Below are 19,763 nucleotides of genomic sequence, written 5' to 3' on the forward strand. Positions count from 1 at the left end.
TTAAATTTCCCGTGATTTTAGGTTTTAGAATTTATTTTCTGCCTACTTTTATTATTTATTTATTGTTTTTTTAAGTAATATCCTACAAGGATGTTCAGTTGGTATTAGAGCAAAAGTTTTGAAAATATTTTAAAAAATATTTTGGGGCTTTTGTGGAGTGAGCTTACCGTTTGTTTGTGTGTGTGATTTAGTTGTATCTTGGCAAGATATGAGTGGCTTTGTTTAATTGGTGAATTGATTCTTAACAGTTGCATGTGGCGTATTCAGGCTATGACTGCTAACAGGAGGAGAAGGAGTAGTGGTGAACTGCGTAGATGAGCAGAAACTCCTTTTTGCCACCTACCTTCTGAATGATGATGCTGAGTACTAGTGGGTGGGAATGCAACAACAAATGCAGACCCGAGATGAACAGGTGGATTGGACTAACTTCAGAATGCGGTTCTTGGAGAAATACTTCCCTGACACAGCTAAACAAGACAAAGAAGATGAGTTCCTTGCACTGCAGCAAGGTGATATGACGGTGCAGGAATATGTGAACAGACTTGAACACCTGGCGAGGTATTACTCGCAAGGTATTTCTGAAGAATGGAGGTGTTTAAAGTTTGAGCGATGACTCAGACACGAGCTGAAGAGGGTAGTAACCCCTTTGAGGGAGTGGAGATTTCTGGTCTTGGTGGAAAAGGCCAAGAGTGCTGAACACCTAGAGAAGGGCCCTGGTCCAGGTTTCCGACATCAGAGGAATGTCGTAGAGGCTAGGCAAATGAAAAAGCCTTATAGCCGTCTTCCTACCACCTTAGGAGATTTTAAATGCTTCCAGTGTGGGGGGGTGCATTTGAAGAGGAATTGTCCTCAGCTGAAGAGTTCACCCAGTGGACAAGGAAGCAGTCGCAAATGCTTCATTTGCGATCAGCCTGGGCATTTCGCTAATCAATATCCAGAGAAGAAGGCCAGTGCTACGAAGAAACTACCAACCTCTGGAGCAGAAAGAGCTAGAGCAGCTGGGAAGGTCTTTGCCATGATATCTACTGAGGCTACTCAGTCAGGTAATCTAATATTACAATCTTGTTTACTTATGGGGCATGATGTAATGGTATTATTTGATTCTGGCACAACGCATTCTTTTATCTCTAATGCCTGTGTGGGGAGATTGAGTCTAGAGAAACGTGACTTGGGGTGTGAGTTGCTTATTTCAACTCCTTCCTCGGGTCAAGTAGCTACCAGTTCAGTCTGTGTTGGGTGTTCAATGGTGGTGGCAGCTCGCAGATTCAAGGTGAACTTGGTGTGCTTGCCCTTGGAGGGACTGGATGTGATATTGGGGATGGACTGGTTGTCTAACAATCACATCATAATTGATTGTGGACGACGCAGTCTGGTATTCCCAGAACATGAAGTGTTGGAGTTGATCTCAACTTGAGAAGCTGTGAAAGCACTACAAGAAGGGGCCATGTGTTTCATGGTGATGGCCAAGCCAGAGAAGAAAAGTACTGTAGAAATGATCCAATCCATACCTGTAGCTAGCGAGTATGCGGATGTATTTCCAGATGAAGTGCCAAGATTGCCGCCGAGCCGAGATATTGACTTCACCATTGATCTCATTCATGGTGCAGGTCTAGTGTCTATGGCTCTATACATAATGGCACCCGCCGAGCTCGCAGAACTCAAGAAGCAAATTGAGGAACTAATGGAGAAGCAGTTCATCCGACCCAGTGCGTCACCATGAAGAGCTCCAGTTTTATTAGTGAAGAAGAAAGATGGGAGTTCGCGACTTTACGTGGATTACAGACAGCTAAATAAGCTGACAGTTAAGAACAAGTATCCACTGCCTAGGATCGACTACCTACTGGATCAATTGAACGGTGCAGTGGTGTTCTCCAAAATAGATTTGAGGTCGGGGTATCAACAGATTCTGGTCAAACTAGAAGATGTGCAAAAGATGGCATTCCGGTCCAGATATGGTCACTATGAATACGTGGTGATGCCATTTGGAGTGAGGAATGCACCTGCGGTATTCATGAACTACATGAACATGATTTTCTAACCCTGGTTGGATAAGTTTATTGTCGTCTTCATTGATGACATTCTTATCTACTCGAGGAATCGTGAAGATCATGCTGACCACTTAAGGGTGGCATTGGATGTGCTTAGAGAACACCAGTTGTACGGCAAGTTATCCAAGTGCGAGTTTTGGCTTGATGAAGTGCAATTCCTTGGGCATGTAATCTTAGCTAAAGGTATTGCAATGGACCCAGCCAAAATAGAAACAGTGCTGATGTGGGAAAGGCCTAAGACAGTGACAGAGGTAAGGAGTTTCTTGGGCTTGGCAGGTTATTACAGGAGGTTTGTAAAGGGGTTTTCAAAGAAAGTAAATCCCTTGACATAACTCACGAGGAAGGATCAGTCGTTCTCCTGGACGGAGAAGTGTGAGGAATGTTTTGAGGAAATGAAAAGATGTTTGACTACCGCTCCAATGTTAGTGATTCCTGATACTGAGAAAAAGTTTGAAGTGCCTTGTGACGCCTCCTATCTAGGTTTGGGGTGTGTATTGATGCAAGAAGGGAGGCTAGTGGTGTATGCCTCACGGCAATCGAAGGTACACAAAAAAAATTACCCGACTCATGATTTAGAGCTAGCAGCCATTGTGTTCGCTCTTAAGTCTTGGAGGCATTATCTGTACGACTCTCAATTCCAAGTATTCAGCGATCACAAGAGTCTGAAGTATTTGTTTGACCAGAAAAAGCTGAATATGAGGCAGAGGCGATGGATTGAGTACTTAAAGGATTACGACTTTGAGCTGTTATACCATCCTGGTAAGGCTAATGCCGTAGCAGACGCCCTGAGCAGGAAGAGGATCAGTGTGTCAGCCATGATGATTAAGGAGTTGGAGTTGATAGAGAGGCTACGAGACATGAATATGGGACTGGATATAGGGGAAAGTCATATATGGTGCAACATGTTAAGAATTACCAATGAGTTCGTAGATGAGGTTCGGGTGGAACAGGGTAATGATCAAGAGCTGCAGCAGATAATAGGTGAGTTGGGTACAAATAAGAGAAAAGACTTCAAGATGGGTAAAGACGGCATCCTGCGTTTTAGAGAGAGGGTGTGTGTACTCAGGAGTCGGATATTGAGGAAGATGCTCTTGGATGAAGGGCATAAGAGTCGTCTTAGCATACACCCAGGTATGACTAAGATGTATAAAGACTTGAAGGCGACCTTCTAGTGGACTGGCATGAAAACTGATGTGGCAGATTATGTTGCATCCTGCTTAGTGTGCCAAAAAGCAAAGATCGAGCATCAGAGGCCGGGTGGTACGTTGAAGCCTCTTGATATTCCTCAGTGGAAATAGGACATCATTTCCATGGATTTTGTTACACACTTGCCAAGGTCAGTGAGGGGGAATGATTCCATATGGGTAATAGTGGATAGATTGACGAAGTGCGCACATCAATCAGAGCTGTATGTTAGGGAGATAGTCAGGTTACATGATGTGCCTGCGAGTATCATATCAGATAGAGATCCGAGATTTACATCGAGGTTTTGGCAATCCTTGTAGGTAGCACTGGGCACACAATTGAGAATGAGCTCAGCTTATCACCCTCAGACTGATGGGCAGTCTGAGAGAACTATACAGTCACTGGAAGACTTGCTAAGGACTTGTGTGTTAGATCACCTAGGTACCTGGAGTGACATGTTTCCATTGTATGGTAAGAGGTGCAGAACTCTGTTGTGTTGGCAGCAGGATGGGGAGTCAGTGGTACTTGGGCCAGAGTTCTTGCAGCAAACCACTGAGAAAGTGAAGGTGATACAAGATCGTATGCGTGCGACTCAGAGTCGACAGAAGTCTTATGCAGATAAGAAGAGGAGGCCTCTTGAGTTTGAAGCGGGTGACCATGTGTTTCTCAGAGTTACCCCGACAGCCAGTATTGGGAGAGCTCTCAAGTCGAGGCAGCTAACTCCTAGATTCATCGGGCCATACAAGATTACGAGGAGGATCGGACCAGTAGCGTACGAGATTGCCTTGCCACCTCACTTGGAAAATCTGCACAACGTCTTCCATGTATTATAGCTGAGGAAGTACGTGGTAGATCCTACTCATGTCCTGAAGCAGGATGATGTCCAGGTGCGTGAAGATTTGACTATGGGAGTTGGACCCGTGAGAATTATGGATTATCAAGTCAAACAACTTAGAGGAAAGGAGATTCGGACTGTGAAGGTTCTCTAGGACGAGGCAACTCAGGAGATGACTTGGGAAATGAGGAAGTCCTATCCTCACCTGTTTGCTGCTAAGTCCTATTTTTGAGGACGAAAACTTTTCAAGGTGGGAGGAATGTAAGACCCGTGAAAATGTTGATTGGTGTGATGTTGAAAATTACTAGCTCAAGTGGTTGAGAGTACTTAATTATGTGAAGGGACTTGGGTTCAAGTCTTAGGTATGCCATTTATATGTTGTTTGATTATTTAAATTTTAATATTATGCATGATTATGTTGTGTGATAATAAGATTATAGAATTATACGAATTGTCATGAAACATGATTGGTTGAATTGGTTATGCACTTGAATGGTGACTGAGTGGTCAAGGGTTCAAACCTTGGTGGCGCCGATTTAATTCTCTTTTTGCTAAAAATGGGTATGGCATGAATATAAAAAGGTGGAAAGAACCCTAGCAGAAGGAAGGGAAGGTGTTTTCAACATTCTGCATTCGTATTGTTATTTTAGGTGTATGAATTTGATAATTGTATGGGGTGCTTTGATATTGTTGCTTGAAAGTCCTACCAATTGTATGGGTATGAGGGACTCATGCACTGTTCACGTGGTTCATGATTCTAAACTGGATTTTTGGGACTATATTGGGTCTCTACTTTTATAAATTGCATTCTGTGAGATAAGAATTTCGTGTGGCATGTGCTGTGACTTAGAATCTGGTTGGTTGAGATTGTGTGCAAAGACATGCTATGCATTCTTATGATTAGAGTGAGGGTTTTGGGTATTGAATGGTTATAATTGATTAAATGTTGGGTTTGGGTAGTTCCATTGGATGTAAATATGTATACTGATAGGTTGATTGTTGATATGGAATGCTTGGTATTGTATCTATTGAGTTTTGGGTATGGTTTTGGTTGTTTTCGTGATTGAACAGTGGCGAAACTCTGCAAGTTTCGCCCAAGCGACTCTTTCTCGCCTAGGCGAGAGTTGCAGGAGTTCATTCAGGGTTTAGGATCGAGCAATTCGCTCAGGCGACCAACGTTGGAGTTGAGCGAAACGCAGTCTCACTCAGGCGAGAATGGCTCGCCTATGCGAGGTCGCGAGGAAACCTGGACGTTATGAGCACGACTTCTCACCCAGGCGAGAAGTTTTAGAGTGTTGAGCGACAGATACACTCGCTTAGGCGAGAATGGCTCGCCTAAGCGAGGTCGCGATGAGACCTTGGTGCTGATTACGTTGAATCCTCGTTCAGGCGAGGAGTTTTGTGTGCTGAGCGAACGCGGTCTCGCTAAGGCGAGCAGGGCTCGCCTAAGCAAGATGTTGTGGAGCAGCCACTGGTTCATACTTGCTCAGGCAAGGTAGTTTAGCCTAAGCGAGACCGATGTTCTAGATTGGGCGAACAGGCATGGCTTAAGCGAGAATGGCGAGGAGCCATGTTCTTATGCACTGTTTGGACTGTTTGCTTGGTATTTCCTAACTTATAGGAGGTTATATGCTTGTGTTTGTGGTGATTGGGCTTGAAGGACTAAGTCCATAGGATTCTGGGATGTGTTTGGAATGGGTCGCGAACGAGGACTTCGTGATGGGTGGACCGCAAGCGGAACGTGAATAGTTAGTTCACCGGAGGTACTCTTGTTGGGATGAATGAGCGAGGGAGTTCATTTCATGCTCAACTTGGGAATGCTATGAGCGAGGGAGTTCATAGTAGGAAAGGCGGGGATGCGGTCTGGGTCCGAGCGAGGAGTTCGAATGACGGGCGAGGGAGTTTGTGAAGCAAGACTACAAGCGAGATAGGCTTGTAGGTTGGACCACGAGCGAGGAGGGTCGTGGAAGCACATGAAGTCCCAAATTTATAGTACAAGCATGACTCATATTGGTTATGAGTGTGGGAAAGAAGGTATTTTTGAAAATAAACAATTGGATACTTATGTTTGGGCAGGGAATTTAATTTCATATTTATTTATGTTTTTGTGCATAGCTCACCCTATCTGTTTGTGTGTAGCGATGATCGGGTAATTTATTATTCGGGAGCAGTGGATATTACAGGTGAGCCAGGAGACGATTAGTGGCGGAGAGGGGGCTCAACGCACGAGGAGATTTTATAATTGTTTTTGGTTTAATTTATATGTAATTTGATTACCGTTTTTACGGTTTTAGAATATTTGGATTATTAATTTTTTAAAGTTTTGAAATTTCCCGTGGTTTCAGGGAAATAGTTTTATTAATACATGAGGTTTTAGTTATATAATTTATCGTTTAATATTTTTTTTAAGTAATATCCTATCGGGATGTTACACCATGGGCAACTAATTTTCGTATGCATTGATTCCTTGCTGAGAATGAAATGGAACCTTAAGATTAATGTTTTCTTCAGTTGGGTTTTATTATTTCTTCGTTTTGGATTTGCATTTGTGTTTTAATTGTAGAACCCAATCTGTTTATGGTTAATTTTCATAATGGGTAATTCATTTTTGTTGAATGTGTTCATGCTTAATGAGTTGTGACAGATTCATGAATGTGCACACTACTTAATTGCATATTGAAGTCGTGGTTAACCTTCGCTTAGTTGGTTAATAGCGACTTTCATGAGGGATAACAGAACCAACTTAGTTTGTAATTTGGGATGGGTGAAGTTTCATTTGAAGCAAGGAATCAATGTCGTTTTCTCTATTGTTTAATCAAATTTGCAATTACGTTTTATTCTTGTGTTGAATTTCTAAAACTTTGTCACCCCCCCTTTCATGTTAAATTGCATCTGGAAAGCTTTGAATGAAAAGTTCAGTCACTAAGAGACGACCTTGGTTTAACTACTGAATATTACATTTAACTATTTTATTTGGTCGGGTACGACCTCAATCACACGCTCCCAGATTTCGTTCTAAATTCTTATATATATGTGGTTAATTATTTGTTTAAATATTTTGTTTGATTTTCTTATAGTGTGAGTAAGCCTTAGTTTCCTATTTGAGATTCAATACGAAAATTATGTATTGTCCTTGAGTTTTCATTTTGAAGAAGCTACATTTATTTTTAAATTAATATAAGGAGATACAATACTAATAATTTAAATGTATTGAATCTTTAATTGTTTGATTGGACAGTTTAAGAAGATTAATCACTTTCTAGTAGTTTATTAGTGCATATATATTTTAAAATACATATCTTAAAACTCATGAATATTCATTAAATAGGGAAGTTGTTCAGCTCCACCCATACTAGGGGATGACATGGATGACACTCATCCATGTTAGCCATATATTTGGGATGGTACAGGGAAGGCACTAGTGGCTCGTGGAAAAGTATTTGAGGCAGCCATAGTTCTTCATGGCATGAAGTTATGAGAGGATGAGGTTAAGGTCACAGTAGAGGAGGTTTTCGTGTCATTTGCTTTAGTTCTTGTGCCAACAGATGAGGTATATACTGTGACACATGCATTCCAATGTTTCCTCGCCTGGAGAGATTTGGTTTATTCTAACCCCAAGTACATACTCTCAAACCCACTATATACTAAAATTTTAAGTTTACATGTTTATTATATTCAAACTTTAATTATATTCCATTTTAACTAAAATTGTATCGGTATAGGAAAATCTTCAACCAAAGAAGATTCCTCTCTCTTTGGACGATCCTCTTGGTGCATTACTCCAAATCTCAAATCATAAATGATAAGCCGATGCAGGTTCCTTAGGATTCTAACATTTTTTAGAGAGACCTTAAGATTCCACTTTACTTGCATTCTCAAGATGTCTTGGAACTTGCACGGGGATAAGAGGAACTAAATATATTACCATTATTCAGGTATGGATGATGTAAGTCTTTCAGTCATTATATATGGTTAGTTTATTTATTTATCTATTTACTTATATCAAATCAATTTTATGTCTAGGTATTTGTCTGGTGTCATTGAAACTATGAGACTGAATGATCTATATGGGTTTGTAGACCCCCAACTCACTCATAAAGGCAACAAGTTTGATGACACCCAAGCATATGTGACTAAATGCTTTCAACGCGGAAAAGAAATTTATTTTGTCCCTTATGTTATTGCGTAAGTCATTTTTGTTAACTTCTGTATAATCTATCATTTTAATGCATAACAATGAATTTATTTTCTTCTCAAGCGTCATTGGCAGTTACTTGTGGTTTCCCTAAGGGAGAACCTTGCTGTGTGGTTTTGCTCTTTGCACTACCCTCCCCCCAACCATCTTAGACAAGTGATAGATAGGTAAGAACGTCAATGTCAATCTTATGAACATTCTTTCTTATATAAAAGTATCCTAACTTATTCCCTTTATCATAGTTCAATTGTTGGACATAACATGTTGTTAGGGAGATCAACGGCTAAGGCAAAATGTCTTGCATGGTGTTTCCTCCAGGTTTGATATTTCTATCCATATATTTATAATTGTTTGATTTGATTTTCTTTCTTAATTAATTGTAATGTTGTTGCTATAATGTAGTGTAATAGACAAACCAGCTCATATGAGTGCGGTTACTATATAATGCGATGGATGAAAACCATTGTGCGTGCTCGTATTACAAGTAATTGGGAAACGATAATATATATTTGAATTAAAATGAATTTGCAATATTGTCTTTCTATATATTAACTTAAGTTAATCTCTTATTTTGCAAACATTCAAGAGTCTTGTGCCAATTCTCGCGAAGTTCATAAAGTTTGGTAGGATAGCATGTGCCAAATTTATAATTCAGATGTACAATAATATTGATCAGGATATGTATTTGGATTGTGGATGATTTTCCAATTGTCTTTTAAATGTATTTGGATTGTGGATATTTCATAAAGTATTTTGTTCTAGTCTGTGCTAGTTTCTGAAAAAAAAAATATATAGATTTAAATGCGGAAATAACCATAAAACAGAAAATGTATTAAAAAAAATAGTATATTAGGTCTCAATTCTTACCATAACCGAGACAAAAAAGTAGTGTATGGCCTCGATTCAGACCACAACCAAGGCCAAAAGGTCTTCGAATTTTAAAATTATTTAATAAATTGGTGACTATATGGCTTCAATTCACAGTAGAACCGAGGCAGAAAAGTTCTTCTATGGCTCTGGTTCATCAGATAACCAAGCAAGAAAGGTGTGTTTTGGCTTCGGTTCACAACCGAGGCCAAAAGCCACCCTTTTTGGCCTCACCCTAATATGTATCAGTTCTGGAATTGGGACAAAATATCAAAATCAATTAGGGCTCAAGACAGAATATTAAAAACAATCAGAGTCAAAAAGTCCTTACTACACTGGTAATGAGGAAGAACAAAATTAGAAAAACTAGAAGATCGAAGCAATTTAACTTAAAAATGTAAGGCCCCATTTTTATATTCTGCCCTAAAGTTGATGGGCTGCCCTTGTGAGTGGGCCTAAGGCCGGCCCAATGTATAAAATTCTTAGGTCTACCCTAAACCTAGAGTTCCTTGCCATTTTCAGAAAAAGCTTTGTCCTTGCCTTGAGCCACAGCCGCCTTTACCTCTGCTAGGGTTTGGAGAAGTCGCAGTCTAGCAAGCTCAGCCGCATTTTTCCGTTCCGCGTAAGTCTCCCCAACTCAAGCTCTATGTTCGTTCCGTCTCTTCTTTACATTTTCAGTTTGAGCCTTCTAGTGAGCTCGTTTTAAACCTTGTCCTGCTGGTTTCAGTTCACTAAGTCGTTCCTTGGGCTACTGTCCTTCGCCGCTCGAGTATCGGAAGCTCTAGCTCGCATCTCCCAGGTACGGGAAGTTAGGGTTCTAGTTTCGAGTCTTTTTGGAACTATTTATGCGTTGTTTGTTAATTGTATGGTTGGATCTGTCGTTTTGAGGTGTGAAAGTACTTTGCATGTGTTGTTTGGTCGGAAAACATGGTTGTTGCAGTGGGGAACAGTGGCGAGACCTGTTAATCTCGCCCAAGCGAGTCAATCTCGCCTAGGCGAGATGAAACAGGGAGCTAACCTAGGGCCTCTGCACGAAAAGTCGCCCAGGCGACTCGCTCAACTTTTGAGCGAGCAGGCAACTCGCCCAGGCGAGAGGGATCTCGCTTAAGCGAGATCCCGCGTTGCTCATGCTCCTGCTTTTGTGCTCTCGCCTAGGCAAGGGGGAGGCTCGCTTGAGCGAGCACGTCTCACCTGAGCGAGACCCCTCAGCCTGAGCGAGATGCTGGGCGAGACAGTGCTGTGATTTGGATGTTTGATGTTTCCCGAGTGATCTATTTTGGTTGAGTATGATTGTGTGATGGTGGACATGTATATAATAGAATATTTTGCATGTTTGGCATGAGTTATGAACGACGTATGACGGGTTGGGTATGATATTGACATGTGAAATGAATGAATGGGTTGGAACTAAAGGGATACGTGATTAATATGAGATGAGACCCTAGATTCATGGGGTGGTGATGATCAGAGGTATGGATTCGAAATCTGACGCGTATGAGGAATTAATCTCAGGGGTTGGTATGGAAATGTAAATATGATTTTAATATGCTCTTATTGCTGAATTATGAATGTTGGTCCGTGTCAGCGTATAAATTCCTTGGGGTCTCTAGGTGAGACCTCCGGGGTCGCGCTTCAGTGATCGGGACGTAATTCCATGGGCCCTGCTAGTGGGTGTTCATGGTGGTGCCCCATCTGTATAACTACGTAAGGATTCAAGGTAAGGTTGCATCCTGACGCTCCGAGGAGCCAGTTAGTCTCACTTAGAGCGGACTGACTCTTGTGGTGGGAGTAGCAGGAGGCCTGAAACTCATTAAGGGCTAACCTTGTGGTGGGAGAGATTTTGATTCATCGTAACACTGGTAACACATAGCTCAGGATCGAGCAGCTCAGGGTCGAGCAGAGGTATCCGCCACAAGTGCAAGCATCCGCTGAATCCGACCGAGTTATACGTATCCGGATGAGTCGAGTCGAGTCGTAGTGTATTGAATGAAGAGTCATAACATGTTTGGTTGATATGTGGATGAGATGATGAAAATATATTTGATTGCATGTTGAATATGTTGTTGGCTCTAGCTTACCCGTTTTGTTGCATGGTTGTGATGTATGTGGCTGTTCTTTCTTGCGATGATCATCAACTTGGTTGATGGGAGCAGATGGGCGAGGCTCTCGTGGTCAACCAGGGAATGACGACTCCGCTACTTAGCCATCTAGGCTAGATCTCGAACGTCTTTCTTTCATGTTTCTTTAGGGCTATGGCCCCTGTATTCGTGGTTATTAGATTGTAAACTTTTAGTTAAACAGCTATCCTGCTTTTGTTGGCATCGTGGTGTGCCTAGTTTTGTAGGGGTGAGGTTGAGAACCCCAGGACTGCGTTGTTATGCTGTTATCACGTGACGTTTCCTTTAATTTCGTTTAATAATTAAATGGGACGTTACAAAAAATACTTAGATATATGCATATAAAAATCAAATATAAATTATTGTAATACTTTTGTAAGATACGATGCTCTGATACTTTTACTCCTCGATGTTTATGTAACAAATTGTTATAATATTTTCTTAACGTGGTTGACTTCTGAATTTATTTTCTTTTAGTTCAAAATAATTTCTTATAACCTTTCAAATTATTTTTCACATTAAAAAGGATTCTAGCGCAGTAAAAGTTCCATCACCCATTTCTACTAGAAAGCTTATATTTGAATGCAGTTAATGCGATCGTGGGTAATTCATGTAATGAATCCGCGTACAATTTTTACTACATACAAAAAACTTGTCAGTGAAAACGAAATTATAGTCTCTATATATAGTTTGAGTGAGAATGAATCAACCATGATGAAAAGTTCTTTCTTTTTTCTTGTGAATTCGGTCAATCACATACAATAACTCTTTGTTGTAACCAAATTCAAAATGATCCTCCGTTATAGTCTATTAATTCCACATTAATTAACAAAAGAAAAGAAAAACATTCTTAAAAACATAATAGAACAAAGAATTGGACAGAAGAATGTAGACATAAATTGGGTATTTTTTGTAGAGATGGCATAAAGAGAGTGCATTAAACTTGGTTTAGGGTGAGGGTATGCAATGGTTTTGTTTTGGAAGTTAGGAATATTAGGGTTTCAATAATTGGTGATAGATGACCATACAGATAAAGTGTATTGAGATAAGAGAAGAAGCAGTGGTGGAATGAATGGACCCATGAATATAGAGTATAGAAACTGACCTCTCTCATTCAGGGACCCAAATTCGTACCTCTCATTTATTTGGCACAGTTGATGTAGTTTGGTCCCCTCAGACACTCTTACGACCCATTCCTTTCATAGCCATAAATGGCTACTAACCCAAAGATGCCTGCACTAAATTTCATGATGACACCGACCTTCTTTGCCTTCTTCCTTCTGTTTCATCTCTCTACTTTCCAATTTTCATCTCAGCTTCAACTTCAAGCTTATGATTCAGATACCAGAATTTTGCACTCCATGTACATCGCAAAAACCCACAAAAGCCCTTCCACACAACTCAAAACTACCAAAATGCAAACCAATAACTTTTTAAGGAAAAATCTTCTTTAACTTCTACAAAACTTCAACCATCCAATTACAGATTGATCTCTTTCAAGTCTAAATAGGAAAGCACATGTAAATTGAAACAAAGTTGGAATAAAAAAAGTCAATTGATAACCTTCTCTTCAATAATCTATATTCGATCACGTTTAATTTTCAAAAGCATGGAATTTTTTTAAAGAAAAATCTTTTTTTTTTTTTACTGCTGAGAATGCATATATACAAAAACTCACCCATTTAAATACAGAATAATCTCTTTAAAATGTAAATAAAAGAGCACGTGTAAATTAAAACAAAGTTGGAAAAAAAGAAGTAAATACAAAAGCTTCTCCTCAATAATCTCAATTCGATAACATTTAATTATGAAAAGCACGAAAATTTTGAAGGAAAATTATTTTTTAACTGCTTAGAAAATATCACCCATTTAAATACAAACTAATTTATCTAAATGTATATAAAATGCCACAAGTAAATTGAAACAAAGTTAGAAAACAAAAAAGTCAATTGATAACTTTCTCTTCAACAATCTCAATTTGTTGGAGATCTTACATCTACTAGAGATAAAATAAGTTTATAATACATAACTGAGTGTAAACCTCACCTCACAAGTCGATTTTATGAGATTGAGTTAGACATTTCTTAACATGATATTAAAGTCATAAGAGTGTGTTGAAGATTCAACATCGACCAAAGATAAAACGAGTTTATAATATATAAGTTAATACAAATCTTTACTTACAAAATAATTTTATGAGGTTAAGTTAGAATTAAAACCTACTTTTTAACATATTTCAGTCACATTTAATTTTATAAAAATTTTAAAAAATAAGTTTAATACAAATATTTTATTGCTAACAATTTTTAATTCAAAAGTTATTTAATTATATTTATATAAAAAAATTTATATAATTTTGTGAATTACAAATATGGAACACAACCATACTATACCACTTTCACCTATTTAATATGTGGATGAAAAAAATTATACCTACAAATAACAGATATTTATTTCCAAAAAAAAATCATTAAATGCTCGTTGAGAAATTTATCCACTAATATTTGCTTAACACAAACACTAGATGTACACAAGTTTGGAGAAATATCGCACTATGGATGTGTCTATTTAAAGTAAAATCTTTTTCAAGAGGCTTTATCTGCATTATGAAATTCAACTCCTATTCCATTTCTATAAATACAATCATCAACTCCTATTAGTAAATTCTTATGAGATTTTTACTCGGATTAGGTTACTTAACCCACATTTTTTTTTACACTTTTAAAAGGAACCATATTGAAAATTTCAAAATCACGAATAAAGCTTTTTTCCGAATGTAGTATTTTCACTCTCTTTTATTATTCTTAAAGTATAGAACCTAAAAGTAGTATTTTTCACCCCCCCACAGCATTCTTATGTTGTTTTATTTTGAAACAATTTGAATAAACTATCCTTTAAAATGATTGTTAGCTATTGTTGTTGTAAGAAACTAATTTGAAAAGAAACATAAATGATTCTTATTTAGTAGATTTTTAAAACGTAATTAATAATTTTTTTCATAAAAGAAGTTATAGTTAATGTAAATAAAACATAAAAACATATATTACAAGCACGAAAAAAATTTTGCAGCAAATAAAATTATAATGGTTGACATTTATAATCTTGAGTATTTGTATTTAGTTTATTTTAAAGTATTCAATTGTAATATTTTTTTTAGATTTTCTATGCCCATATATTTATTAGATTAGCTTTTGTTTTATAGTTCCCACTATAATAATTTAATGTGGCTTCATTCCTTATCTTGTAGCATGTGTCTTTTATAAAAAAAATGAGGTATTCATATCACAAATTATGCATAAAGAAAGGTAAACCTTAATTATTGGATGAAAGGATAGTTGAAAAATGACCTCTTTAAACCCGGTTAATTATGTTTTCATGTAAATATTGGTTATCAATATAAAATAGAAAAAAATGTTTATAATTGAATTTTAAGTCTAACTAAAATTTACAAAATTGACTTGTAAGATAAATTATATATATATATATATATATATATATATATATATATATATATATATATTTATTATGAGATTGCCTTATGACATTGTTTTATCTCTATTCCATGTAAGATCTTTAACACACTCCTCTCATACAGAATTGAATTTAAAAATTATATATTTTACCAAAAATTTGCATATACCTTACTCATCAGAAAATATATAAGTGATACTTTTTTGTTGTAATTGAATTTTGTGAATTAATTAAATAATAAAGATATAAACTCATATCATTATATTATTAAATTTTATGTATAATAATTAATTAAAAATTACATTATTATTTTTTTTTAATTTTCTTGATTTATAAATACAGAAAGTGTTCAAGTCGATATTAATTTGATTTGGATTGAATACAATTAGAATACAAATCCGAATCTGTTTAAATTGTTGACTAAATCAGACTGATAAACCTGAGGCACTGGTTTTAGCCACAAAACAAATATAGAGACTACTGAGAAGCAAAAATTATTCTCTCTACGAATAATTCGAGTCTAGGTTTGTGAATCATGTTGCTTCATTTATGATTTTATTTATGAAACCCTACAAACATCTTGAAGCGAAGACTATGAATGTTTGAAAAATAGTAACAAAAAGATAGTGACAAAAATAAAGCAAATTTATTCATCAGTAAAAATTACTTTATGTATAGGTAAAAAAAAAAGTTTAGAGGGGAGACTTTTTATCAATTCCTCTTATGAATATGTTAATTTTAATTTATAAAAAATCATTATATTGTTTAAGTATTTATTGAGAAAGTTTTCCAAAAAGTAAAGCCAAAAGTCTCTTCTTTGACTGGAAAATTAAGAAAGAAAAGTATGAAAACACTTGAGATTAACATGAATTAAAAAAAATTGTTATATTAAATATTCCTTAATAATGAGTGTTTATGGCTTAGTTTATTTTAAAAATATTTTATTTTTTTAAGCTCCCATGATTGCTCCTTCTTTGTTTTCGGAAACTATTATATTCACCTGATAAAGACTTGTCATTAAATTCTTCAGTTCCCAGGTCAAATTTGAATAACTTGCATTAAAAAAATGCCTAAAGGGTCAATATATTATATATGACAATGAGATAATTATTATTATTCCCCTAACCCTACTTATTGATGATAGGCTAGGAACTGAAATTCTATATTCTTCATGATCTTCATATATATACTTCAAACATGTAAAATAATAATGGTAAATCTTTCTTCGAAAGGGACTAATTGTTAGTGATAGTTATATCACGAACAAGGAATGTTTTAACTTCTCCGAGTTCATGATAGGGTATAATTATTATAGATACATATAATTTAGACCAAATTGAAGTTGGGATTCAAACATTATTAAGTGGATACATCTTCTTAATAAATGAGATACAAGTTGGTGTTGAAACCTAATTCAAACCAATTAAATTATATATTAGTTTAAATATAGAATAATTTTATAGTGTCTTTGATTTTGATAGATGTTTCATTCTTAGTTTCAAAACAAAACAAAAGGAAGCCCATCCTTAAATAATACTATATTTCTTTTTATTAATTCTACCACCGAATAAAACCAAATAATGAATACAAGATTAAATAACAACTAAATTTAGAAATGAAAATAATCACTACAAGAAAACTATCAAATAGTGACTAATTTTATGATTACAAAATATATTTAGAGATCAATTTAAAAAAAAAATCCTAATTAAAGACTAATTTAAAGATCAATTTTTTTAGTAATAAAAACCTAAGTAGTTAATGTTAGTGACCAATTTAGAAACTAATTTATAATAGTAACTATTTTAGTTTAATTTAAGGATGGCAAAACGGGTCAGTTTGACCCATTTTGGCCCGTCCCTTTCCATGGGTTGATTCGAATTTATGATGAGCAAAATAATTTTTTTTTGTGATGACCAATATAAAAAACCTTTTTTTTATCATAATAATTGATATTCATTTTTTATCGAAATAATTTTAATTACTCTAACTAATCAAGGACAGAAACAATAAGAACGAAGATTATAGCTAAAGTACAATAGCAATACGTCACCTTAAAAGACATGTACAAATTTGTTAACCAAAAAATACATAAAAAGATATTCATATTCAAGAACTAAAATCATTATCTTATATACAATGATTATACATAATAATAATAATAATAATAATAATAATAATAATAATAATAATAATAATAATAATAATAATAATATAAAAAGAACTTATAAAAATAACGTGATGAATGATGTGAGAATTGAAAAAGAAGAATATTTAATTTTGTAAGTAGGCCAGCTCGTCCCAACCCGCCTTTACTGGCTGCGGGCTTGTGCAGGGTGGGTTTATGCAGGACAACGGGTTCAACATCCCAGCCTGCCCCGTGTTTTTTGTTTTTTTGCGGGTTTGCCCCGAATTGCATCCCTAGTTTAAGTACCAATTTGAAGATCAATTATAATTTTTTGAAACTATTTTATTTACCAATATATAAAGTTTATAAATTGATATCTAAATCGGTGAGTATAGTGATTAATTATTTTTTGACACTAAAATTGATAATTAATCAAGAATTTTCTCTTAGTGAATTAGCCAATATATTAAAACTACTTAATAAACTAAAACTAATTAATATTTAAAATAATCTTTATTACTAATAAATCATTATTATAATTGATTGATGAATTGGGGTCTAAATTGTTCTAGTGGTATTTGTTATTAGGATTTTAGAGACCAATTATTTATTATTTAAAAAAATAAGAAGTAGTTAAAGCGTTGATGGTTAATGTTAAAAGATTCTAATTCTTATAAACTTAATTATAATTTTCTTTACTAATAATAAAAACTATTTTAAATATTAATATTTACTAATTATTTATTTTCATTAATTTTGATTGCTATTTAATAATTTTATTGCACTAAATCATGAATTAAATGAAAATCTAAATTAATGTCATTACATTATACTTCTGAAAGCCTTCTACATGATAAACTACTAAAATCTTAAAGCTAATTAAACTAAACATGATTATGATCTATATCACTTATGTATTTAATTGGTGTCAGAAAATAAACTAGTCTCTAATATCTCTAGTTTATTTTTATCCAAGGAATTAAGAAAAAACATTAGATTATAGAATTTTTTACGTAAAATTGCATTGAAAACTGTTAATGATTAATAGTGTTTTATATAGTAAGGACCACGAATTAATCTAATTTCATGTTTGATGTAAATCAATTCCAACTAACGAAAATATATTTTTCTGATAAGATTGGATAACGTTTCTTCATAATTAATTCAATTTGAATTCTGATTTTATCATAAAAAAGTTTTAAAAATCAATAATTTACATCAATTTGGCAAAATCAATAAGAAAAACGTGATTAGAAACACAAAACAGGATTTTCTAGATTAGGTTTTTGACAAACTGACATTGTAATTTTCCGATTGACGTAAAATCTTGTTTTTCTCTCAACTTTTGAGATTCATGACGAACTATTTTACATCAGAAGCTTTACAAATTAAGGTACGGAAAGTTTCTAGATTTGTTCTCAGATAACTGATATCGATAGTACAACATAAAGTCTTTCAAACATGCATTTATATAATTGTTTCACACAATTTTAATTCTTTTTTTTTTGTCATTCTTATCTTGAAATCCTTGTTTCTCTCTTTTCTTAATTTTGTTTTATAAGCTAGAAGTGGTAAATTCTTGCTTCAAATTATATTAAAAAAATAATAAAGTAATAAAAATTAAAGAGAAGGATTAAACTAAAACTTAACTAAATGACAAACCAATAAATAGGAAAACTAACATGGATAATCAATTAAAAAAATAGCTAATTCATTATCAATAAAATAATAAATTATATATATATATATATATATATATATATATATATATATCATATTAAAAAATAATTACAAGTATAAGTGGTATATTTCATTAGAGATGGGTATTATACAAAATAGGATGGTCTAAAAAATGTATGTAATTATGCTATATATAACTACAAAATATTTGCTAACCTAATTACAAAGATTTGATTAGCATAATTATTGGAGAATCATTTTTAATTGGCTTAATTAGTGGACAATAATATATTTTTTATCACAACCCCTCAATCAAAGCAGGAGATTCACAGACGTCGAGACTAGTCCAAAAATCATCAAAAAGAACCAAAGGTAGGCCTTTGGTAAAAATGTCAACAACTTGTTGGTGGGAAGGTACATCAAAAACTCGTGCTTGATCTCATGCTACCTTTTCTAAACAAAGTGAATATTCATCTCAATATGTTTTGTACGTTGATGTTGCACAGGATTACCAAATAGATAAATGGCACTAACATTATCACAGTACACCAAAGTAGCCTGAGGGAAAGGAAAATGAAGCTCTAAGATAAGATTGTATAGCCAACAAGATTCAAAGACAACATTGGCAACACCTCTATATTCGACCTCCGCACTAGAACGTGAGAGAGAGTATGCTGACGCTTTGAAGACCAGGATATGAGGTTGTCACCAAGAAACACACTGTAACCAGATGTGAAGTGTCTGGTGTCAGGAGATCCACCCCAATCAGCATCAGTATAAGAAATAAGTTTCTCAATAGTTATCGGATACAGGTGCAAACCATACTATAAAGTACCCTGAACATACCGAAGAATGTGTTTCAAAGCTAGCATGTGCTTAGTGTAGGGGGCATGTGAGGGCAAGTGAATGAGAGATATTGTAGGGCGTCGGCAAAACTTCAATACATACTGGGATCCTCATATGGTGTGCCGAAGGATGTACTCAGTTTCTACTTTGTATCAACTAGAGTAGTAGAAGGATTGCAAGAAGTCAAGCATGCGTGTGCAATGATGTTAGTAGCATAGGTGTTTTGACCAAGGAACAAGCCACTTGCATGTCTTGTCACAACAATCTCGAGAAAATAAATGAAAGGGCCAACATCCTTCATAGAAAATTCAAAGGCAATGAATGCCATGATAGATTTGCAAAGGTCATGAGAGGAGATTATGAGAATGATGTCATCAACATAAAGGAGGAT

The 19,763-nt window shown here is 35.3% G+C and overlaps 1 protein-coding gene across 1 annotated transcript; it reads left to right on the plus strand.

Annotated features, from left to right (window-relative positions):
• The first annotated feature begins 379 nt into the window (after positions 1–379).
• LOC114165365 (uncharacterized) lies at positions 380–1,414 on the plus strand. Its single transcript, XM_028050010.1, has 2 exons — positions 380–558; positions 619–1,414. Exons 1-2 carry the CDS (start codon positions 380–382, stop codon positions 1,412–1,414), a joined length of 975 nt encoding a protein of 324 aa, XP_027905811.1.
• Positions 1,415–19,763: the final 18,349 nt, after the last annotated feature.

The sequence above is a fragment of the Vigna unguiculata genome, chromosome 10 (assembly GCF_037176805.1).
Source record: "Vigna unguiculata cultivar grain cowpea cultivar isolate G323 ecotype 2 chromosome 10, ASM3717680v1, whole genome shotgun sequence".
Taxonomy (NCBI): Eukaryota; Viridiplantae; Streptophyta; class Magnoliopsida; order Fabales; family Fabaceae; genus Vigna; species Vigna unguiculata.